This window comes from Laccaria bicolor, genomic scaffold (assembly GCF_000143565.1).
Source record: "Laccaria bicolor S238N-H82 LACBIscaffold_99 genomic scaffold, whole genome shotgun sequence".
Taxonomy (NCBI): domain Eukaryota; kingdom Fungi; phylum Basidiomycota; class Agaricomycetes; order Agaricales; family Hydnangiaceae; genus Laccaria; species Laccaria bicolor.
The window spans coordinates 15,040-40,936 of record NW_001889970.1 but is presented as its reverse complement, the minus strand read 5'-3'; the positions used below and the strand labels follow the sequence as shown (position 1 = coordinate 40,936).

Genomic DNA, 25,897 nt, shown 5'->3' with positions numbered 1-25,897 from the left:
ATGGTCAGAAATTTTTGAAGTTTTTTTTTTGAAACTAGGACCCCAGATACTCCATGACACTGGCAGGAAATTTTTTGCCTATGTGACATGGCTTAAACATTTCCGAGCAGTGTGACATGGTCAAAAGATTTTTAAGCAGTGTGACATGGCAAAAAGATTTCTTAGCAGTATGACATGGTTCAAAAATTTCTTAGCAGTGTGACATGACTCAAACATTTTTCAGCAGTGTCACACAGCTAAAAAATTTCCTACCAGTTTGAAACACTTCAAAAATTTCTTACCAGTCTGACACCCTTCAAATATTTCTGACCACTTTCACTTGACTAGGATATTTTTGAACACAATTTATCTACCCAAATATTTCTAGTCACAATATTAGAGGTCAAACATTTTCTATCAAATCCAATAATATATTTTCTTCCAAAGGCCAAAAAAAAACCAGCCAGAGGATCTATTAGCCTGGATAATTTTTCAGGATTTCCTAGCTAATAGCTTGGTCAAGGTGGGTGACTGAAGTGTTTTTAACAAACACGGAGCATATTCCCTCTCATCACCTATTGCGGAGGATCCTGATCTTCTACCAAGTTGGCCTCATTGAGGGTGGCATCTCTGACAACGGTGAGATTCTCCCCTCATTGTTTATATCTTTGACTCATTTCCACTTGCAGATCCTGCATCAGCTCTACCTAACGTCAAGACAATGGAGGGCGTGCTCCATATCATCTGTCTTGCAGTCCTGATTATTCTTGGCAATGTTCTGGATTTCAGGACTTACAGCACTCCAAATCAAGGGGAAGATGATGAAGCCTCTCCTACCCAAAGAACATTGATGGTCAAAAAGTCTTGATGATGCAATTTTGCCAGAGAAGAGTTTTGCGGATCCATGATGTGAGGAGGACGACCCTCAATGTAACCATCATAAACAAGTTGCATAAACTCTTGGAACTGGTCATTGAAGACACCATGCTGAATGATGAAATATAAATGATTATTAAAACTCATAAACAAGTTTGACACGTACATGAAATTCGGGTGTGAATTCATGAGGATTGCCATCAATATCGTAAACTGTGAATGACCGGTCACAGACAATGCGAGGAGCTTCTTCTCTACTAAGAGAAATCTCTTCATCCTTGCCCTGTAAAGCTGATTAGCATGAACAAGACTGAAATGAAATGAAATGCACATAATTGTGCAGTATTGCAGGTTCAAACATTGAGAGAAAATCATCAACGTTAATCGGATTACCCGGAGAATCCCCAACAGAGCTGAATCGAGAGCGTTTCCTAGGATTATCCTCCCTACCAGTCACTTGGGAAGCCTCTGTTTTGGGTCCCTTAGCATCTACCGTTGATGAGCCAACCCTGGGTTTCTTCAAGTTTCCAGGATCACCCCTTGAGGTCTTCCCAATGGGCTTCTTGAGATCACTGTCTGTAGACTCATCTGATGATGATGACGAAGATTCTGGAAATGATGAGCTTCAGCAATAAACAAAAACAAGTTCCATGCCTCACCTTCATCATCAGTATCATCATTGTCAGAAGATTGTGCCTCAGGATTTGTTTTTTTTGCAGGCCTAGCTGACGAATGCTTTAGGATACAATTGATTTTTATCAGATCATAAATGGAAGAAAAAGGTAACATGTCAACCCACCAGAATCTTCATCTTCAGATGATGATAAATCACTAAGGGCACCCATCTCAATATCGTCTTGGCCTGGAAGATTTTTTTCCAACACATTGAGCGGGAGGGAGATATGAGAGGGATCAACAGTCCCAAGGTGAGGGGATAATGTGGGACAGGATTGAAAAACTGAGTTGAGAGCCAAGGCCAATGAAGTTTCTAGGCTTTCTGGCATTGGGGAACCACCATCGTCCATTGGGGGAGGCGATTCAGGATGGTCGGAGGTGGGTAATTGCATGGGGGGTGTTAGGGTGCCACTGTCTTGGTCCATTGTGTGGGCAGGCATAGAGGGTGAATCAGGACGTTCAGAGATGGGTGATGACATAGGCAGCATCGGGGAACCACCATCTTGGTCCATTGTGGGGGCAGGCATAGAGGGAGATTCAGGACGTTCAGGTGGTTAATGGTGTGGGGAGCATTGAGGAATCACCATCATGGTCCTTCGGAGAAGGCATAGAGTGAGCTTCAGGCTGCTCTTCATTGATGAGAGATGCATCATCCCTCATTGATGTTGAGACTTGAGGATTGGGGATGACAGAGGCATCTGGCATGGGCCCACTAACTTGCGTATCCAGAGTAAGGGTGTTGGAGGCACCTTCTATAGCCAATTGCCTTCCAGCAGCCAAACTAGGCTGTAAGGGTGGTGAAGAAGAAGAGGGCTGGTCTGTGAATACAACAAAGATTAGATAAATGAAGTTTGAAAAGCAGTCTAACATTTCTCACCTAAAGGGGCACAAAACATGCGACAATCACAGGGGTTGTTGGATGCTGCCTCTATCTCGGCCCATGGCAATCTCAACACCAGTTGAGTTAAAGCTTCATGAGGCGTGGTAGTCACATCAGCAAGGGCTATAAGAGAGCTCCAGATGGATCTCTCAATTTGAAGCACAAGGGGTGTCTTCCAAGGAGTTAACTCTACAAAGGCTTCAAGAACGAGACAACGATTATAGGACCTGGTGATTATCCGGGATGGAAAGAGCAAATAGAAAGGAGTCAGGAGCAGTGCTAATTGTAGAGGTGTCCCAAGTTCGTGGAGGCTGTATGAAGCTGTCTCTCCAGCCTGTAACTGTTCCAGATAGTACTTCCCCTCCTCTTGATCATTGATAAACTCATCTGTAGAGTTCTCATCTTTGAAAATACTGAGATATATGAGTGTTGGATATCAACGTGATGTGAGTCTAACACACTGGAGACGGCCAGCTAAAATATCAGGATAGTCAGGCAGAGACCCATCTGGGAATTCAGTCATCTTGAGGTAATAAAGATGCAGAGTGGCTTGGAGAAAATTGTCAACCACATTAACATATGTCATTTTTTCATTGTTCTTGTTTGCCATCCATAAGAGTGCAAGGTGTTTGCTTCCTGTATGGAGGTTGTCAGGAATTTGAGGTAGTGCCGACTGACCCATAAGTTTCCGGAAGTTCAGCAGAACTTTGGGCTAATTATCTAATTTGTCAAACCCCTGCAAGAAAATTAGCTTGAGGATCATAATATATATATATATATCGACGTACATGAATCTTTACACTATCCCCCTCAGACTTGTTGAAAGACAAGGGAGGAAGCAGGCGAATGGGAGGCTGAGGAACACCGGTTTCACCATCAAGAGCCAAGACCTCAAGTGTTCGATATGCACAAAGAATGGAAGCGAGGTTTTTGTACTCCCCCTTTGATGATGCAATCGTTGTTGTTGAATGTAGGGTGACCAGGTGGGATGCTTTCAAGACTTTCGGGACATCAAAGCCTAGAAGTGTTGCCAAGTCGGTAGAATTGACAGCAAGTTGATCAAAGGCAAAGAGCGAGTGCTCAAATCAATTTAGCGAATTGATGAAGTGCTGAAAGCAGTCTGGTAAGTTACAGTTGTGAGGTGACATTACATCGGTTAAGTCAGTCAAGAGCTTTGGGTTTTGTACAATGTGTGGAGTGGCCCAGGGAAAGGCTGAGAACACAGGTGAGGCAGTACGGCATTCTGAAGGGCCTGATGGGGGTGAACCAGTGTGAGTGCTTGCTTTAGTGAGAGTGGAAATAGTACAGACAGTTAACCACGTGAGCTGAACTGGAGGTGTCAGAGTCCATAGCAGATTTCAAGTAGAAGTGGCTGAAGGGAGGTCAATGTCAATAGGGACAAATGAAACTACCGCGCATGCGGTAGTTTCCTTTGCATTTGTTTGGTATTGGTAGCCATATTTCCAAAGATTTAAATGTATTGCACTCTACATATGTAAACACAGTGCTAGGAAACTACCCAACCTCTCAAATAATCTCCAAGATTACCCCTCACCAAATGCTCTGTCATCTCGAAGCCCTAAATGGAAAGGAGCATCGTTGTTTGAAGGGGCAGCGGCGTTGTTGGAAAGGGGGAATGTTATGTATGTGAATGGCTTGACGTCGATAACAGGCGATGGTGTGATTCCAAGGGCGGAGCATGTTGCGTAAGACGATGAGTGAGGAAGGGGGATTGAATGTGACAGTGGAGTATAACTCTTGCTGTAGATCTTGTGCTGAATTGGAGACATAGGACACTGGTGACCGACGAATTTTGCAGTTGATTCTGGTTTGGTTAGTTGAACGACGTGCGTATGAACGCAGTGCAACACGTCTCCATCTCCAACCTCATCTCCCTTCAACTTTGCCCCCGGCTACAGCGTCTCTTCCTCGCAACCACACCCAACCTCTTCAAGGTAACCTCCATCTGCCAGTCTGCAAGCCCATTATACTGCACGTCTGTATGTGTCCCATGAGACCACGTTGCTGAGTGCGATGTGGCATGGCTTTCTCCTGTGGTGTGTCATGGTGATGTGGTTCTGGTGGTGTGGTTCTGGTAGTGTGGTGACGTCATGGAAGACAGGTGTTGTTAGCGGGTTGGATGGGGACGTAGGATGAACTCACCTGATGATACAAACAGAAACGACGGACGATGAGATGTCATCGTCCGTTGGTATGAGAGGTCGTTGTCCGTCGGTATAAGAGGTCGTTGTCCGTCGTTACGAGAGGTCATCGTCCGTGGTTTGGTTGCCACATTGCCAACGGCAAGCGACGTGGCATCTGGCATTGTCATCAGGAAAATGAAAGGGGGTAGATGAGTGTGCACTCACCAATAGACAATGACGACGAACAGGGTGCCGTTCACACGCCGTTTGGTTATGTCGTCGTCGTCGTCCCTGGTCCTCATTGGTGGTAAAGTCTGTTGCCCGTCGTTGTCGTTTAAATGGTGGTTGGTGATGTTCGAGTGGTGGCGATGGTGGTCGCTTATCGCCCACTGTCATGTTGAATGCATTAGGAGTCGACATGCATCGTATTTGTGTCGTCGTGCAAGGCGTTGAGTCAATTGAAAACAAAGTAGAGAACACAGTGTCTTTGTTTTCAACATCATTGAAAACAAATACCTGCCTTCTGTGCGGTAGTTCAGATTGCATATGATGATTACTATTTGCCTTGAACATTCCTGCCAAATTATGACGTAGGCTATTTCGCACAACGTCACCAAAGGCCACCACCTGTGCCATCCACCCGCCGATGCCCTACACCAGCTGCCCAGTAACCACAGCTCCCCAGTAATGAGTGCTCACAACAGCGTGCAACACATTGCCACATCGCTGCCAGGCGACGTGACAACGAGATGATGAATGACGTGATTTTGTCGTCTTAGGTGAGTCCCGACTGTGCTGCCTTTTACTGACACCATTATGTGAAGGCAACGTCACCCAGCAACGCCACGTAACGACCCTTGCTATCCACGCACGTCGCCCACCACCCTCAACAACCACAGGACGTCACCTGAATACCATTTCACACAGCAAACCAGTGCCCACGACCCTTGACAACCACTGCACCTGTTTGTACTATCGGGTACCTCGCTATTCGACCTATTGTTCTACCAACTATCCGATTCAATGTTGGATAGCACCCTTCTGGAGCAGGATATTGATCAAGAGCTTCTTCTTAATGAGGCTGAAGAAACTTATTTACCGGAAGATTCACAAAACCTCACTCAAGCATCAAGTTTTGGTGCAGGTTCACGTTATCCACTAGATGGAAAAGAATTCATGCGAAAGGATGGGCCGATCAATGAACAGTATGTTGTCCCAGATGCTGATCTCATCATCTTAGAGCGGCAGGATGTTCGCTTCTACTATGTCTACCGTTTACGAAATCCACATCCACACATTGCACTCAATGAAATCATGCCCGATGCATCCAAATATGTAAACGAGACCTGGGTATACATTGTCGACACTTCACCAAAGGAACAAAAGAAGAGATTTGAATTTGAAGAGACATTGTCAATTCCAATTGGACCTGACTCATTAATGGATAAACTTGGTGTGTACAGTCTGTGCTGAATGCAAATCAACCTGTTAAAATTTATACATAGGCTCATTGGAAGTGCCACCTGGGGTTGCTCTATATGCTTCTACACCCTTGACATGTCTTGACTGATTGCAGGATGTCTTGAATGTCTGTATACTGGATGGGTACGTTTTTGCTCATCCACACAAAAATCATTGTCTGAGTATGAAATAGAGCGAAGATGATGACTGAAGAACAGATCAAAGCATTTGATGACTTACAGGCGGATCTGATTGGCCCAGAAGAAGAAGCTACTCTTGATCCACCAACTTGCGATGAAAATGGAGTATTGAGAGGGGGAACATGGTTTGAAAGGACTGGTGCAGTTGGAATCAATGGAACCCGTTGCTATCCCATGGCATCTACGACCCAACATTCCCATGCAATGTGGAGTCCCCACTGGTTTGGAAAAATTTTGGAGTTTATGGATGAACAACTTAAGTTCAGAAAGAGATTTATCAAGGTACCATTATTTTGTTCAGCTATTCCTGCTGCTTAACAGGATTTCTAGTTACACAGTGAAATTGGAGCTCTTGCAATGAAAATTTGCCTTCCAAATCACATACAAGAGCTGTACCAACGCTACACATCTACTTCCAACATTCCGAGACTGGGAGTTGAAGATAATTGTTATTTTCAAGCCTTACAGTTGAACATTTCGCCTGCAATACCTTGGGAGAAACATTTTGGTAAGTGCCTCAGTTATTTGACTACAACTATTTCTGATTCAATGTTGTAGACACTGCCTTGGTGGGCATGGGGATCTTTGGACAAATGCAGGGCCACCGTGATGATGGAGATGATCCAGGAGGATATACCTGCATGATGTCGAACACTAACGTTCCAGAAACAGGTGGAACAGAAATGGGAAGATTCTTTGTACTAAACAACTTTCTCTATGTCAAGATGGCTTGCTTTTATTTGGGCATATTCAATGGGCTCTACAGACACGGGGGTACTCCAATTATCCTGGGACCTGGCATTGAGTTGAAGAAGAATCTATATAGAATCAATGCTGTTCTGTACTCACCCCGTTTCATGCTTTCCGGAGCTGGTCAATACTCAATCGGGTTCGCCAGTATGTTTGGACAACTGTTCAAATTGTCAACAGAGGTGATGTCATTGCTGTGAGTAACAGACATTGACATTTGCCACAGAAAACTGACAAAATCTAGCTCCAATAAAGGGGAGATAACAAGGGAAGCCAACTTTGTTTGGGACGGTTTGGTCCTTATGGAGAATAAATCATTATTCAACTTTGTGGTGTGGGGCCTGCTCCAAATATCTGCCTATATTGTTCGTCAGCTTCCATCATCAATGGGGGTACGAATAGACCAGGCGAAATTTACATCTTCATTCACCATGAAAGATACTACAAAAACTATCCCTGCTGAACCTTGGCCTGAAGCACCAGACAGTTCAGTCTCTGATCCTGTTTTACCTGGGGAGGTTGACGAGGACCAGATGGATCCATCTGTCAAAGCTGCATATATCCGCAAAAAGATCCACATGGATTGGATTGACCACAAGGCCAACATGGCCAAGTTTATACCATCCCAGTATGGCCATGTCAAGGACTACACAGATATGACTTGTGGGTGTGGGCCAGTGCTTTGCATGGCATGTATGAGTCCTTTCTGTGGACTCTAAATTTAATATTAGGAAATTGGTCATGTAATCACTTTATGATTTTCTGAGTTTTGTTCTATATTTGCAAATATACCCTGAGCTCTGAGCCTAGCCATCAATATCATAGCAACAATGTGTGCTATTCTTTTCTTTTTTTTTTTTTTTTTTTCTTTTTATAGCAAATTTTCCCAATTTTATAACTATTTTTCTGTTTATGGTAAAATATTCCCACAGTCCTGTTTGCATATATCTCAGGAAAGAGGATGGTTAGTTATATTTTGTGACCTATAATAGCATGCTCTATATATTTGTGATGAATTTCCTTTTTTGGGTTAAAATTCCCACAGTATCAGAAACACAGCCTCTCACTTAGCTCCATAAACAACAATTGTAGCCCCTTTCCTTACCTTTATAGATATATATAAATGATGTCATGCAGACCATTCCTCATTGAGAAAAACACAAAATACTGAAAAAATTGGACACTTTTTGGAAATTGTCATGCATTTTTGACCAATATCTCAAAGAGCAAGAAAGCTGGTCTCAAGATATAGTCACATTGCATGATATGACAATATTTTTACATGGTTGTCTTGATTTCCATATTTGGATATGGACCCTGAATACTGGACACAGCCCCTTCAACACCATGGCAACAGAGAAGATCACTCTTAATTTTGGGGTATTTTTTTCTGATTTTCTGGCAACTTTTAGGTGGTTTCTATATTTAGATATTGACCCTGAACCCTGAACAAAGCCTCCCCACCTTACTAAGCAATATTCTGATTTTTACATATTTTTTGCTGATTTCTTTTACTATTTTTCCTGATTTTATGGCTGCTTTTCTGTTTAAGGGAAAATGTTCCTGCGGTGATGAAAGGTAAATGAATCAATGAATGAAAAATTTGCCTAAGTCCTCAGTTGATAAAGAATGAGTCTTACTCGTAAACTCGTAAGGACTCATAACAAACCGAGATACTGAAGCCAATAGGCCAAAACGTAAGTATATCACCATATACATTTGCTTCATACTGAATCATAGTCGCAGATGTGGGTGGGGGCTCCAGTAAGAAAAACAAGAATGAGGGTCAAAACCGAGAGTGGGAGCTACAACGTAAGTGGTTCTTCTTATTTATCTAACAGGTTTACTGAGATACTATAGGTATTGGTGCAAGGCTAGCAAGAAAAAAACAAATTGATGGGATCACAATTGACAGCATGAGTCTATTGCATCAACATCTTCATCAAGGTAAGTAGCGAGAGGGTAAAGTTTAATGTACCACATCAGTTGATGAGATGCAATGTTAGAGACAGTCACACGACGAAAGCTGGAAGCTCAAAACACTCATGCACAATCATCAAACCAGGAGAAGAATGGCCGAAGCACCAGAAAGAGAAAACATACCAAATACTCTTCTGGAGGAGAAGGTTGGGTCAATCAAAACAGAGTAAAGGGTGGCTAATAACAGATCTTTCAGACAGTCAAGATGGGAATGAAGATCAAGATGATCAGATGGATTTGGACTCACCTAAAGCAAATGCATCTTTTGCTGATTATAATGGTTAGTTTAGTAAATACAATTAAAGTCTTATCTGATTTGTTCTTTACAGATGATGAGTTAGAGGATGAAGAACCCTGGGATCTAGAATATGAAGGGTCTGGGGTTGATGAGGAGGAGGCCTTGGATAATGAAGACCCCTTGGATGATGAAGAACCCTCTCAAGATAAGTACACATACAATAGTGAAGGAGAAAGTGAGATAGACTTGGATAATGAAGATGATGGACCAACAGGTAACACCATCTACTGACTCTGGTGAGAGAAGAATACTAATATATTACAGAACATATCAGTCCCTTGGATGACTTCTTGGGCACTATTAACTTCAATGCAATAGCCATCTGCACTGACCATTTCCTGGGATCTCTTGCTTCATTATGGTTGGAAGAACAAGTAAACCGAATGGAATTGATGGCCAACTCTATCAGTATAGAACACATTGTTCGAAATTTAAGTGACTCTCCATGGGCTTTAGACCATCCCCAAAACATTGCAAAAATATGGCTAAAACATGATCTTCTCTTGAATTCTATTCACCTTTCAACCATGGAGCTCTATACCTACAGATTGACTTGTGGGTGTGGGCCAGTGCTTTGCATGGCATGTATGAGTCCTTCCCATGGACCTCCAATGCTGAAAAATATGTAGAGTAAGTTTTTTTCTAAAAAGGCATATTTTAACATTTTCATTAACAATGGATGCAAGCCACATTAACTTGAACCAAATTAGTGTGAAGAGATTGTAAATAATATTACAGTAACAATGTCTAAGAAATTGTAAAATCAATTGACATTTATTTACAATTCTTTATAATCATTTGCTTCAAATCAATGTGGCCTGCATTCAATGTTATAAATGTATTTATTAAGCTAGAATTCTATTTTTAATGTTAAATTTATCAAGACAAAGTTTTAATTTAAAGTTGAGAATATACAGCTAAAACAAGTTCCTGATCTTGATAGTATCTAAGATCATTATTGCTTTTATCATCTATCTGCCCATCTTCTATACACTTATTTTTGGTGGTTATCCCATCATGGAACCATACTTTACCTTCATATGAAAAAACTCTAGAGGTGAAATGATTATCCCCATGGTATATGATCCCTCTCAGGCTCAGTAAGACTTCTTCTCCATTTACTACAAACTTTACCTTGTGACTAGTTTTAGTATTACAGTATGGGTACTCCAGGATGATAATCTTTGGAACCTCTGCATAGGATACATGCTCAATCATTTCACCTGAGCAACCCCCACATATTTCTGTAGATGGCTTTTGAACTGACCCTATCCATTTTGAAGTTGATTCTGGTATAGGGTCAGATGCATGTAGAACATATCCCAGTGTATCATCTACTTCATATGCATTTCCACAGTCTGAACATATTATTTCAGCCACTGCATTATTTTTTTCATACTTAAGCATTTCAAATGTAAGTTGTCCAACACTAGCTCCTGTTTTGCCTATAGGAAATTTGATAGGATCTAAATTATGAAGATCATGTCTAAGTTCATCTCTTACATTTTCTAAAGTAAGTGTTCCTTCAAGCACCTTGTTGAAACCAGCTGCCAATGCACTTCAGTCACCCAGTGCCAACTGACTATTAGTCATGCAAACTCCACTTAAGTTACATGACTAAATGTCATAGACCATATCTATATTCTAGATATATATGGGTCCTAGAAAGCCCTGAAATCTAAAATATATTCTTGAGACATGGACCCTGAAATGTCACACAAAAATTATAATGTCTGTGTCACACCCCCAAAATATATTTTGCAAGTGAAATGCAGTAAGGATATATTTTTGGTGAGTGGACCCTGAAATGTCACTGTCACACCTTAGAAATATATTTTTGCCCTGGTTTGGCCTTAGGATATATTTTGTGAAGCAGATGTGGTAAGGATATATTTTTCTGGTCTGTAGGGGTGTCAGGGGTCCTAGTTTCAGCAAAAAACTTGTGATTTTTTTTGATGTCTCTGGTATATATTCTGGAAGATTGTGCAATGATTTCCACTATGTCTGGCTTGTGCTTCCAGTATGTAGGTAGCAATAAGGGCATCAATAGCATCTGTGATCTACTTGAGTTCCTTGAGTATCATCCACTTCCAATCACACTATGAATGCAGTCCAGTTACAGATTCATTCATTCTCCTCTAACAATTTTGGGCCTCAATGACATGTGTGATTCACCTTGAAGCTATTCAGTCCAAGATTCCTGAGTTGCTTAAGTATTATCCACTTTGACACTATGGATACAGTTCACACTATGGAATTTTTTAGCTGCTTAGAAATCCCCTCCACTTCTGCCTTACTTCACCTCTGAGATCTCCAGTTGCACCTTATCTGCATACCCCACCCACATCTGTATTACCATCCTTCACAGACAAGAGTTCACCAAGTTCTTTGTTGTTTCTCCCCTTCTCTTCCTTTCTTCCTCTCCTCCTCTTCTTCTCTCCTGTTATGGTATTACTTCTTATACCCACCATTATACCTTTCTTTCCCTCTCATTCCCTCTCATCTCACCTACCTAAGTCTCTATGACATTTCTCAAGTACTTACAAGTTATTTTCACATTTACAATTAAATTCTAAAGATGTGTATACCCGAATCCAAGCATTATGACTTGTATTACACAATGCGACTGTTTGTCAATATTTGACAAACTTAGAATAACCAAACAAAGGTTCGTCAAATACAATTTGTACCTAAACAAAGAACAAAGAACTTCTGAAACCATAACGGCGAAAGTGCTTGAAGGTTACAGAAGATTCTAAGGTATTCTTTTAGGATCTAGAACTCATGTAAAGTATATAAGCTGTTGTAAAGTAGGGCATGAAGACATCATTACCTTTACCCCAAATTTGTGTGAACTTCAGATCTTGAGAAAGACTAAAGTGCCAATGCATCCTTAAGTAATTGATAAAGCTCTATGCTATCAACTACTTAGTCAGTATCGTTAAAGTCTTAGTACTAACACTCCTGATATACGAATGCATTTAACATGTCAGTATATGTCACTTCATCAGCATTAAGATATGCCGGAACTCACGTGATCTGGGATATTCCTCTATCAACTCAACATTGCATGGACAACAGGTCTCTAGTTAAGTTTCATTTCTCTCAAAGTACTAATGTATTTTGTATTTACAGTAATACACCAACATTAGAATTTAGTGAACCCTAACATCTCCCTGCCTTCCTCTTTCTCTTGAGTTTTGATTGTAAATTTATGTACAAAGAGTTCACCAAGTTCTTTGTTGTTTCTCTCCTTCTCTTCCTTTCTCCCTTTCCTCCTCTTCTTCTCTCCCTGCCTTCCTCCCTCTTTCTCTTGAGTTTTGATTGTAAATTTATGGTCAATGAATTCTATTCACCATGTCATAGCATGGAGTCACACATATCTTTCCACTAAATCCTGAATCAAGATCTATTTTTCAACCATATCATGAATATTTTAATTAGATGCTGAACCAAGATATATCTTTCCACTTTATCTTGAACAAGGATATATTTACAAGACATATATCTCAATTATATCCTGACCCAGGATATATCTTTCACCTATATCTTGACCCAGGATATATTTCCAACAAGATATTGAACCAGGATATATTACCATTCTCAAGCTATATCTTGAACAAGGATATATATTCAACAAGATATTGAACAAGAATATATTACCAAGATATATTCTTAAGCTATATCCTGAACCAGGATATATTATCAAGATATATATTTGATATAATTTTGAACTATATCATGAGACAAGATCTTGGTACAGTACATATTTACATAGTAGAGCTACCTGTAGAATCCAGAAGAGAAAAGTGCATTTTATTCAATATAATTACATAAATTTACATTCTACATTTCATATTGAATAAAGGGAAGAGGGAGGGCAGTGAGGAAGGGGGTGGGGGTGGTGGACAATAAGGGAGAGGGGAAAGGGGTGGTAAGCAAAGAGAGGGGTGGTGGGCAATCAGGGAGGGGGGGAAGGGCTTATAGACAATGAGGGAGGGGAGAGGAAGTGGCAGGCAATGAAAGAGGGGGGGGAGTGCTGGGAAGTGAGGGAGAGAGGGAGGGAGCGGTGGGGAGGGGGAACAGTGGAGAGTGAAGGGGGAGGGGAGTGATGGAGGGGAAGGGAGTGATGGGAGGGGAGTGATGGGGAGAGGGAGGGAGGGGTTGGGAGTGATGGAGGGGAGGGAGGGAGGGAGTGATGGAAGGAGGGAGAGCTCACCTGGGCTCATCGTTGCTTGTGTCCGTTCAGGCGGTCGTTTTCGTTGGCGGGCAGTCGCCTTCATTCATGGGCGGTTGTAGACGTTCGTGGGCGGTCGTCCTCGTCTTGTTGGTGGGTGCTCATGGACGTTCGCCAGTGTTCGTGGTCGTTCCGTGGGCAATCGTGATCTTTCGTGTGTGTTCATGGACGTCGGTGGGCGCTCGTGGACGTTGGTGGGCGCTCGTAGCCGTTGGTGGGCGCTCGTGGTCATCCATGGGCGTTCGTCTTCATCTGTGGTCCACCGCCTGCGTCCTCATCCATGGTCGTCTTCGTTATTTGGGCGGTCGTCGTGGCCCTCGAGGCAAAAGAAATACGACGAACGCGACATCGGTCATCGTTTGTCGTTCGTCGTCTGTTTGCCACGTCGCAGCTAGCGACGTGGCACTTGGTATTAGAAGGGAGAACCGTGGGGTGGTGACTGCTTACCAGGCTGTGTTGGCATGACCTCGTCACCATCGTCCTCGCCTGCCGTCGACCTCCATTGATCTCGTATGCTTGCGAGTTGGTGACATGGCGCTGCCGCGTCGTTCCTGTGGTGTCAGGGTGGTTGTGGTTGGTCCGTGACGACGTTGTGGTCGTCGTCTCATCGACTTTTGTGGGTGCTGATCGTCATGATTGAGGTCGTCGACGCATGGTGGGGGGTTGCGTGACACATGGCGGCGACGTGGTGGTAAGGTGGAGTAGTTGGCGTTGGTTGTCGGTTGAAGCGAGAAGGAACGTCACCAAGTCACACTGTGTGACGTTGGTATCAACACGCATAGGATCACGCTCACGTTGCGCTCACGCCCAAATTTGAAATTTTGTAGTGTCCCCCTGTTCATTTCAAACTTTGTAGAGTGGGACTACAAAAAATTTGTAGTGTCCGCATTTTTCATAACAAAACTTTGTACTGTTCATATTGGATTTGGGACTACAACAATGCAGTGTCTACTGGTAAGTATGTTGCAGTGTCCTTGACTCTGAGTAGGTACATGGGTTTATAATTCAATGCTTCACAGGAGTTAACTTTAGCTACATAGCCCAACATCATCAAGTCTTTACCCTCCATATAATTATGGTCAAGAGTCAAGACTGACTATGAGAAAGGAGTAGATGGTGATCATGTAGTAGAAAGAGAGGCCACCTTACTCTGAGATGTCAGAGAATTTACACCCTTAAAAGAGATGATGTCAAGACTCACTATGGGCAAGGGGTAGATATCCAAGTCATTCTTGACCATACTTTAATGGAGAATCAATGATAGAGGGCTAGTCAACTGCTTTGAAACATTGAACCATATCCCCCCATAAAACTATGGTCAAGACTGACTATGAGAAAGGAATAGATAGTGATCATGAATCAGAAAGAGAGGCCACCTTACTCTGGGATGTCAGATAATTCAAACCCTTCAAAGATATGATGGAAAGACTCATTATGGGCAAGGGGTAGATATCCAGGTCATTCTTGACCATACTTTGATGGAGGGTACAAAGAATCAATATGATAGAGGGCTAAGTATGTGGCTAAAGTCAACTGCTTTGAAACATTGAACCATATCCCATGTACCTACTCAAATTTAACGACACTACAAGATACTAGTACATACTTTTGTTGTCTCAAAAAGCAGACATACAAATTTTTGTAGTCCCAAGATGTGGAGAGTATAAACTGTTGTAGTCACAAAAAGCTGATACTACAAATTTTTGTAATGAAAAAGCGGATATTACAAACTTTTACAATGAAAAAATAGACTGTGGATTTTGTAGTCCCATTAAGTGAACACTACAAAGTTTTGTTATGAGAAATGAACACCACAAATATTTTGTACTCCCAAAATGCAGACCCTACAAAGTTTTATATTGAAAAGGAGGACACTACACACTACAAAATTCTAATAAACACAACAAATTCACGCGTGAGTGGGAACAAGGCTTCCTCATGAAGTTGGGATTTGGGCGTGAGCGTGCGCGAGTTTGAACGTTGATGCCAACGTCACAATCTGTGACATGGCTTCCTTCTTCAACCCACAACCACCACGTCAACATTCACAACAGCGACACACCGCCCCACCACCACTTCGGCACCAACCCCCACCACTGCAATGAACGACGGCCGCCCTACCAAACAAGTGCAACCGCCCAACAAAAGAATGCCACCGCCAAACAAGTCGACCCCCACACGCCACAAACAACGACGAGCGCCCAACAACTCGACACCCACACGCAACCAACAAACACCGATCAGCGCCCAACAAACGATTACGACCGCCTAACAACGACAACAGCCACAAGCAACACCAAGACCAAGTGGCGAACGATGACCAGCGCCCACGAAAAACCACGACCAGCCCACGCCACGGTCCCAGGGCCATGACCGACCCCAGGAGCAAGCCGGGCCAGGTTGCCGTCAGCGACGTGGCCACTATGCGTTGCAGATGGACGGACGACGACGACGACGACAATTACGTCGTCGTCGTCATTCTATGTCAACCACGGTAAACGGTAAGCCCCCCCCAGTTCAAAACATCTCTAACAAAGGACCTCCATCGTCCAGCCCTTGAAGGAAAGCACCCCACGTCACCACGCCACCCCTTCCCAAAGGGAGGGGTATGCCGCCCGTCAACGGCCACGTCACGACGCGAAACGACGCCAGGCGGGACAGACGTCAATCAACGGTGTGACGAGGACACCGAAGGGCGACAGATGGACGACGACGATGGCAAGCAGACGAAGGACGACGGACGACAACCACGACAGCGAACGGACGAAAGACGGACGACGACGATGGCAAACAGACGAAGGACGACGGACGACAACCACAACGGTGAACGGACGACGACGAGGAGGGCGTACCAACGACGGACAACGACGAGGAGGGCGTAGAAACGACGGCAAACGGACGAGGAGGAGGAGGAGGGCGTAAAACCGACGAGACGACGAGGGCGTCGAAGACACGCTGAGCGCCCACCACCCACACCCGGCGACGAGGCTGAATACTCCACACTCACTGCCCACCACCCTCACCCCCTCTCTCTCACTGCCCACCACCCCCTACACCTCACTGCCCAAAACCCTCACCCCCTCCAACACTGCCTACCACTTCTCCCCCCCTCCCTCATTGCCTATCAACCTCCTTCCCCCCTCCCTCATTGCCTACCACCCACCTCCTTCCCCCCTTTGCCTATCACCCCTCTCTCAGTGTGTACCACCCTTTTCCCTTCTCCCTCATTGCCCACCACCCTCACCCTTCCTCCTCACTGCCTACCACCTCCCTCACTCCTTCCCTCTATTTATTCAATATTCAATGTAGTAATGTACATTTTATGTAGTTATATAGAATGAAATACACCTTTCTCTTCTGAATTCTACAGACAAATCTACTAAGTATATATGTATAACTTCAGATATATCTACCAAGATCTTGTTTCAGGATATAAAATATATCCTAGAAATATATCCTAGTATTATATCCCAGTATTATATCCAGTCCAGGATATAGTTAAGAGAATCTACCAAGATCTTGTTTCAGGATACAAAATATATCCTGGTAATATATCCAGTCCAGGATATAGTTTATAAAATCTACCAAGATCTTGTTTCAGGATACGAAATATATCCTGGTAATATATCCTAGTAGAGTCAATCATAAGTCAACAAGTGACAGCTGAATGCAAAACCCTAGACACCTTGCAGAAATTTCTCGACTCCACCTCGCTTTGTGCAAACAACCATTTGAGGGTGGAAGCGGGCACAAACGATGCAAGTCCTCCACCAATGCAGTGTAATGGAGTGCTCCACACTCCAATTGAAGTTATCATGATACAAACTTGTGCCAAATGCAGTTGTTTGCACAAAGTGAGGTGGACACCAGAAATTTTCAGGAGGTGTCTAGGGTTTTGCATCTAGCTGGAATACCACCCCCCTTCCAAAACAAGCAGAAGTTGTACCTCTGAGATGGCATGTTGATTTGCCAGATACATCGCATTGGATGTCACCTTGTTTGTCAAGGTCTCCCAAGGTCATAAATACCAAACAGCTAAAAACAAACTTCTGTCTTTTCTTGCATATTGCGCATGCGAGTGAGCAAACCTGTACAAACAACTCATCTTTTCAAAACATAATATTGTCGTCTCTTTCTTAGTGCCAGCTCCAAAATTTACATACATCTTTCCAGTTAACTAGCTCTTGAACATTGTTTCCTTTGTTACAAAAGAAAAAGTTGCATTGTATTGGTGCAAAGCAGCATATTTGTCAGCAAGCAAAGTGCCTGCTGCCGCTGCTAAGCATCAGCCTCTATTGTGGAAGGGGGTGTGGCAAAACAGAAGGTAGCAGCACAGTGCTTTCTGGAGGATGGTTTCAGACATTTCTGAATGTGTTGACAAGAGGAGAAAGAGAGAAATGACAAAGAACTTTGTGAACTCTTGTGTTTGAAAGTGGGTTGGAAGAGAGGTTTGACATCACATGTGGGGGTTTGACTGGTGGGGATGGTAATACACATGTTGGTGGGGTATGCAGATAAGATGTGACTGGAGGATCAGAGCTGAAGTAAAGTTATAAGGCTGCTCAAAGTACTTTGTAAACTTAGTGCAAACTGTATTCATAGTGTCAAGGTGGATACTTAAGCAACTCAGGAATCTTGTACTGAATAGCTTCAAGGTGAATCACACATGTCATTGATGTCCAAATTTTTTAGAGGAGAATGGAATTGGTTGTCCATAAATTTACAATCAAAAGCCAAGAGAAAGAGGGAGGGAGGGACAGGAGGAGAGAGGGAGGAAAAAGAGAGGAAGAATAAGAGAGAAACAACAAAGTACTTTGTGAACTCTGAGGAGCTAAAAGAATCTGTAATATGAACTGTATTCATTGGATAATATTTAAGCAACTCAGGTAGATCACATATGCTATTGATGCCCTTATTGCTATCTACATACTGGAAGCACAAGCCAGACATAGTGGAAATCATTGCACAATCTTCCACAATATATACCACAGACATCAAAAAAATCACAAGTTTTTTTGCTGAAACTAGGACCCCTGACACCCCTACAGACCAGAAAAATATATCCTTACCACATCAGATTCACAAAATATATCCTAAGGCCAAACCAGGGCAAAAATATATTTCTAAGGTGTGACAGTGACATTTCAGGGTCCACTCACCAAAAATATATCCTTACTGCATTTCACTTGCAAAATATATTTTGGGGGTGTGACACAGACATTATAATTTTTGTGTGACATTTCAGGGTCCATGTCTCAAGAATATATTTTAGATTTCAGGGCTTTCTAGGACCCATATATATCTAGAATATAGATATGGTCTATGACATTTAGTCATGTAACTTACGTGGAGTTTGCATGACTAATAGTCAGTTGGCACTGGGTGACTGAAGTGATATGACAGAGTTGCAGTATTTTCTTTCAGAATTGCAGGTATAACTTGGGCAATGACATGCCAATTATGTAATATATAGTGCAGCATTTTAAGTAATACGATTGCGCGGAATTTTACCTTTTTTCTGGATTTTATTTTATGTAATTCGGAGTAGATTTGACAGAGTTACAGTATTTTCTTTCAAAATTGCTAATATGAGCTGCACGCAAAAGCTGAAGTGTTAGCCAAATGACGCCAAATTATGACGTGCGCCAAGGATCGCCTGAACCCCAGCGCAGGTTCAGATGATCCTTGGCGCACGTCATCGCTTAGTCATCATTTTTAGCGAAAATGAAGATTTATATGTAGCTCTGCCAAATCTGGTCCAAATGACATGGGTTTTTTTGCAGTATGCACTCCTTCATTGTAGGATTGTTCTGAAATGTAGATAAATGTAGGTAAATACAAATTACGAGTCCTCTGAGTTTACGAAGAGACTCGTTTATTACCCAGGATCTCAGGACTTTTTTCAGCGCGGTAACGCTGAAATTTGACTTTCTCCCACGAAAGTGATTTCTTCCCACGATCATCTGCTTGGTTCGCCTACATGACTTTCCTAGTCTACTTGACCATTCCTTGATTATTACTGTCTTTTAGCCCTATCCAGGTTGTCGTTGATGTAGCTTGTGGCTAATATATTGCTCTATTTGGCTTCCAGACTCTGATGAATGAATGCATTGCCTCTATTTTCATGTTCATGCAACTCAACTTGTTTACATTGAAGTTAGAACAATTAAGGTCCTGACAACTTGTGCAAATGAGCCCATGCTCTGGTGAAACAGGCCACAGGAATGTACTGAGCAGTTGGTGAGCATAAGGCAAAAAAGCGAAAATACAAACCTACTTACCTCCATGGGAAGTTGACTGTTTTGTAAACGGTTTTGTGGAGCTTGTTCGTGGAATGCGTAGGTATTGAATCGAGTCCATGCTCAAGCAAAATGGACTGCAGGAAGGTACTGAGAAGTTGTGAGCAGAATGGTGAATATTCCACATCAAAAGGAACGACTCACAAGTTGAGTCACGGAAATATCCGAAAATGACGTACTTCCCTTGCGGGCTACCTTCCATTCGGGCAATGCCGTGACTCGTCTTTTTGCCCTTATGCCAACCTCTGCCCAGGACCTTCCTGTGGCTCGATTCGCTTCAACGTAGACTCGTTTGGATAGTGCTTCACGTCCCGAAAACGCTCCAAAAGACCGTTTACGAAACCGTCAACTCCTCGTGGAGGTACGTCTGTTTGTACTTTCGTGTTTTTGCACTTCTGCTAAACTCTGCCCAAGACCTTCCTGTTTCTCGATTTCCTTCAACGTAGACTCGTTTGGATACTACCTTACGTCCCGAAAACGCTCCGACAAACCGTTTACGAATCCATCAACCCTTCGTGGAGGTACGTCTGTTTGTAATTTCATGTTTTTTTGACTTGTAATAAACTATGCCCAGGACCTTCTTGTGGCTCGATTCCCTTCAGCGTAGATTCATTTCGATACTACTACACGTCCCAAAAATGCTCCAACAAACCATCCATGAATCCGTCATCCCTTTGTGGAGGTATGTCAGTTTGTATTTTCATGTTTTTGCCCTTATGGTGAACTCTGCCCAAGACCTTCCTGTGGCTCAATTTCCTTCAACATAGACTCATTTGGACACTACTTCACATCTTGAAAACGCTCCAACAAACTGCTTATGAATCCGTTGACCCTTTGTGGAGGTACGTCTGTTTGTAATTTCATGTCTTTTGAACTTATGCTAAACTCTGCCAAGACCTTCCTGTGGCTTGATTCCCTTCAGTGTAGACTTGTTTTGATACTACTACATGTGTGCAAGTAGTAGAATAGCAGTGGGTACCCTTCACACCTTTAACACCAGTCTGTTCAATGGTGGCACCCCCCGCAGCACAGTTGATGGTAATTGAATCCATATGCTTGGATCTTGGCGCTTAGCATGTGTGCAATGAAGAGGAAATGGTGGGATTGGAGAACCCAGTGAATTACTCCACAAGACGAACATGGTCGAAGTGTTTGGACTGGCCAAGATGACAACAGGTGCATAGAGATGGCATGGTGAAGCTGGCGTATTGCTCACTGAGACAATTGTGGTAGATACATGGCACTTGAATCGTTTGGATTGGCCAAGACGACGATGAGTGTGCAAAGGAGACAGATATGCAGTAGATATGTTGCACAAATCGTTTGGACTGGCCAAGACAAAGAGCGCTCAGCAAAACACCAGAGCGCACCACAAAGAGAGGGTGCTGTGGCAAAGAGAAGGTGCCGTGGGAAGTTGAACTTGAAGAGCTAGATTTGATGTCACATGAACATTTCCCGATCATTTGATGGGGGGAAGTTTCGTGCGTCATCGGAATCTATGATGAATACTACCGAAGTTGCACAGCCTTGGTACAAATGCTCAAGATTCTATGATGCACGAACATTTCCTGATCATTTGATGGGGGAAGTTTCATGTGTCATCGGAATCTGTGATGCCAAGAGGACAAGAGATGAGAGATGAGATCTAAAACTTACCCCCTGAGATCTGCCCCCCCTGCATTTGTATATTGTGGCAAAGATCGTTTAAAAAGGAAATAGATCATGTCATCTACTTCAGAAATACACAATTAGAGATTCTGTGCACCCTATAACATCCCAAAATCAACATTGAAATGACTCCCACTTATTTGTGAATATTTGTTACTGTTTAACCTGTATATCAATAGTCTTTTAAGTATCAGCATTGATCAGATGTAAAATTTATCATCTATTTTGTTTTTGCAACTGTTTATTTGTGTTTGTTAACCAGGAATGTAACATCACCATGACCACGGAAATGAGGAGTACCCATCACAAAAGAAATCATGTTATTTGGATCAAAACTCGCTGAGTTATACATGAATCTGCATTTATTACCGAAAATGGTAACTGATCTGAGATCTACTATGACACACGAAACTGTCCCCCATCAAGCGATCGGGAAATGTTCGTGCGTCATCGCTTCTTGAGTTCCAAGCGTTGCCTAAAGAAAAATGTGTAACTTTACCAAATCAAGTCCAATTCAGATGAAATAAAATGCAGAAAAAATGTAAAATTTCAGGGATCATACCTGTATACAATTCATTGAGATATACTATGTAATAAGGTCAAAGTACAAATAAACATACTTTTTCAAAGAAGAATCTGAAGCTCACCAACATAAAATCTAAAATAAATGAAATAAAACACCAAGAAAAATACAGTTTGTTTTTATGTATATTATGTAATAAAAGCTATGTGCACAAATAGATATATGTTTGCACAAAATCAAGCTAATGCAAGCTTTTTCAAATGAAGAAGTAGCAATAAATTGGCACAAAAATTAGAAGAAAATGGCTGATGGTGCTCACTGTTGGTGACAACATTTGAAAACACTCTCAGGGTCTCTGGTAAATTTCCATATATGGCACTCAGCATTTGTCCAACTGAAAAATAGCAATTAAATGGCAGAAAAAATGGAAAACAATTGAAGAATGGTGCTAACTATTGATGTTGATGTTAGGACTGTTTCAAGGGTCCCAGGTGCATTTCCTTATATGGAAATTTATTCAACAATTGCCAGAAAATAACATGAAAATCAGAGAAAGTTGGAATATGGTGCTCATTGTTAGCAATGATGTTATGAGTCCTCTGAGTTTATAAAGACACTAGTTTGTTATCTCAAGGATTTTTTCAGTACTTCTAACACTGAATCTTGCCTTTCTTCCCATAAGATTTGATGGTTTGATGATGTTGTCAAACATTTTTTGAAAGGAAAAATGGCGATAAAAACAGAAGACAAATCAGGAACAAATGGGGGACAATATGCATTGTTGATGACAATGCTGGGGACCATTTTCAGAGTACATGGCATATTTTCAACTGAGGTAATGTGCACTTTTTGAATCAAAAAATGGCAATATAATAGTAGAAAAATCAGAAAGAAATTGAAGGAAGATGCTCACTGTTTGTGCAATACTGGGGAGCATGTTCAGGGTCCAGAAGAAAATTCCATACATAATAATCTAGTTAAAAATAGCTATGAAGGACTGGAAAAAATTAGTGAAAAATGGAGCATAGTACTTATTGTCGCTTTCAAGGTAGGGACTCTCTGTAAGGTCCAGTATTTTATATACATGGAAATATACAATTTGTCCAATAAAAAATAGCAATAATATATATATATAATGGGTATAGATCTGATGGGCTTTCAGGAGGTGACCAGTTTCCTAAATAATCAAAAATGTGAATGCTGTGGTGCTGCATTGTGGCTTCCTGAATATAAAAAGGATTCGTATCTGCCATGCTTGCAATGGCCCTCTTACACAAGTTCAAAATGCATCGGAAAATATGTCTAGCCAAGTCATCCGACAATATTGCACCATATTTTTTTCAAAAACTCTCTAGTCAGTATTATATTGAGCTAAACAGCGCCACAGGGATTCAAAATGCATCAGAAAATATCTAGCCAAGTCATCTGACAATATCGCACCATATTTTGTCAGGGCTCATCAACCACTGCAGATCTGTTGGTAAGGCCACCAAAAACTCCAAGAGAATCAAACCCACCCCACCTTCTGTAGTTGGAACACTTTACCGGTCACAGTACATCGTTCACTGCAATGGATTCTTTTTACAACAAGATAGAAGCATGCAAGTACCCTCTTTAACTGGATGTGTAGAGTCACTAATTTTATATACTAGGTGATCTGCTTGAGGCCGTCATAACTGCTAGGACAACGAAGGGTCCAAAGGTTGTACAATTGGCGTATTTTAATTCGGTGAGCAGTGGTATAGTGTTATAGATTATCTGAGATATACTCACACCCCAATAACAGGTGGATGGAATGTCTGATTTATGCTCAGTAACAGAGGTGGACAAACCAAGATGTTGGAAGCTCACAAAGACCAACATTGACGACAACAGCCAAGAAGAAGTCGTACTGCGCATACAGGGTATTGTTTGCAATGCAAGTCTTCCACCATGATTGAAAACATTTACGACATACAGCACATTTTTGAGTGATCACTACCCCACAACACCATGGATGCATGGGTTCCTAGTTATTATGAAACATTCAAAGTATTGGATATGGGCAACCGCTATTTCACAGACCGACGTGATATAAACGGTGACACTCCTATTTCCTTTGGCACTGAGATTGACCCACACAATATACTTACGAACACATTGTCCAATGAATTTGTTCACCTCCTGGAAAATAAGGTTGATTATTATGAAGCACAACAAGGAACCAATAATATTATACGGTAAGCAATGGAGCGCTCAAATGATTCAAATTTGACTAATACCTCACAGATACTATGAAATCAACCCAATGAAGATACGTCCAGGAGATGTTGTGGAAGTGCAGGTATCATTCATTGCAATACCGCTCAAGCAACAAAGATACAAACTACTGGTGGTGCTATGTGCTATCACTCTACTAGATTGCAGTCCACTATGAGTAAGCTAATTCAGCCAAAGTACACAATGCTAACTGACAGAAAACAGAATGCAAGTATTGCATGTCGCATGAGTGGAGGTGCAGAACCCCGTCAAGCAAGCCAATTGCTGAAGAGAAGGATTGGTTATGAAGAGGATGAGGAGCATGACACTGGAGAGAAGTTAAGCAAGATGCACCTGGACTGAAGGGTGCAACAAATGAGTCATGCGCTGGTAGTCTATAATGTCATATGTTTTCCTAATACTAACATTCTGTCGATTAGTGTATCTGGCATTGACATTGAAAACAAACATGTGCAAAGGGAACTACCGCGCACGCGGTAGTTCAGTTTGCATGTATGATGATCATTGTTTGTATTGAATCTTACCGCCAAATTATGACATAAGTATCTGGCATCGGCATTGAAAACAAACATGTGCAAATGGAACTACCATGCGCATGGTAGTTCAGTTAGCATGTAAGATGATCATTGTTTGTATTGAATCTTACCGCCAAATTATGACGTAAGATCAGGCTCATCTGATCTCTAGCTGGGGCCGGTAATCTTGTTTGTATCTATTTCCAGCTGGGTAAAACTATTTGTATTTCTTTCAAAAAATGTGACATCACTGGGTTCAACTTCAACATACACCATCTTGAACCAGAATCTGAGCCATCACCAACAGATTCCGCAGTCTGTAAACCCCTGCGCCTACAGCACAGCACTTGCTGGCACTCATTCCATACTACACCTTAAAAAAAAAAGTTGATCACAAGTAAGCCAGCTAATCTACTACCATATTGAACTGACAAACAATTAGAAAAGGGAATGCAAGTCACCGTCCCATTTGACATCTTACAAAATACCGTCTTGGACCAGCTTACACTTGCTGAAGATTGGAAAACACTGTCCTCCATGTCCCAAACATGCCGATTGTTGGTTCAACCATCGCAAAGATGTCTTTTTACAACAATTTCTGTTGTGGGGCCCTCAGTTCAACACCTTTCCAAACTTTTACATGCCAGTCCACACATCACCCAATATATATACCACCTTCGTTATCATTTGGATGACTCTGACTGGGACATGCAGACAGGCCTGATGCAGCAGTTTCTCTCGCTAAAGAGTTTCAAGCTTACAGGAGGATATCCAATAAGAAACTGGAACACCATCCCAGAAGGGCTATGGACTGAATTTATTCGCGTCTTTTCCTCACCAAACCTCACAACCCTCGCGCTCTCTCAATTCCGATACTTTCCAGTTACCACCTTTGCACACTGTCACAACATCAGGCGTCTGAAACTTCACAACCTTCACATAAACTTCACTCCCCATGCTGGAGTCAAGAGGTTTGTCAGAAGACCCATCCCAAAGCCAACCATACTGTATATTGCACAGAATGACTCATTCATGTTTCCATGTTTATTCAAGGCTAAATGGAATGACACAAGTCCCATAATGGATTTATCTTCTGTCCATGTATTGCACCTTCATTATTCAGCATCAATACCAGGCAATTCCACAGATGAAA

At 42.2% G+C, this 25,897-nt stretch overlaps 4 protein-coding genes across 4 annotated transcripts in view; 2 read left to right on the top strand and 2 right to left on the bottom strand.

The window, feature by feature from the left end:
* Positions 1-786: 786 nt before the first annotated feature.
* LACBIDRAFT_335598 (uncharacterized protein) lies at positions 787-4,736 on the bottom strand (the record flags this gene model as incomplete). Its single annotated transcript, XM_001890463.1, has 12 exons — positions 787-966; positions 1,022-1,146; positions 1,249-1,464; positions 1,515-1,580; positions 1,655-2,032; positions 2,115-2,348; positions 2,408-2,823; positions 2,872-3,122; positions 3,199-3,428; positions 3,721-3,782; positions 3,959-4,235; positions 4,574-4,736. The coding sequence occupies 12 exons, from the start codon at positions 4,734-4,736 to the stop codon at positions 787-789; spliced, it is 2,598 nt and encodes an 865-aa protein (XP_001890498.1).
* Positions 4,737-5,577: 841 nt separating this feature from the next.
* On the top strand, positions 5,578-9,474 carry LACBIDRAFT_335597 (uncharacterized protein; the record flags this gene model as incomplete). Its single annotated transcript, XM_001890469.1, has 15 exons — positions 5,578-6,007; positions 6,131-6,159; positions 6,234-6,497; positions 6,546-6,723; positions 6,774-7,112; positions 7,146-7,161; positions 7,192-7,628; positions 7,898-7,929; positions 8,518-8,543; positions 8,655-8,662; positions 8,712-8,777; positions 8,826-8,912; positions 9,142-9,225; positions 9,275-9,418; positions 9,458-9,474. 15 exons carry the CDS (start codon positions 5,578-5,580, stop codon positions 9,472-9,474), a joined length of 2,157 nt encoding a protein of 718 aa, XP_001890504.1.
* Positions 9,475-19,851: 10,377 nt separating this feature from the next.
* LACBIDRAFT_335596 (uncharacterized protein) lies at positions 19,852-20,546 on the top strand (the record flags this gene model as incomplete). Its single annotated transcript, XM_001890468.1, has 5 exons — positions 19,852-19,879; positions 20,080-20,140; positions 20,194-20,300; positions 20,354-20,461; positions 20,515-20,546. 5 exons carry the CDS (start codon positions 19,852-19,854, stop codon positions 20,544-20,546), a joined length of 336 nt encoding a protein of 111 aa, XP_001890503.1.
* Positions 20,547-25,578: 5,032 nt separating this feature from the next.
* Positions 25,579-25,897, bottom strand: part of LACBIDRAFT_335595 (uncharacterized protein) — a gene marked incomplete at both ends in the record, with an annotated part of 1,050 nt that continues 731 nt past the window's right edge. Inside the window, one exon of the mRNA XM_001890462.1 lies at positions 25,579-25,749. Within this exon, the coding sequence (XP_001890497.1) occupies positions 25,579-25,749 (171 nt within the window). The remainder of the gene's footprint in view (positions 25,750-25,897) is intronic.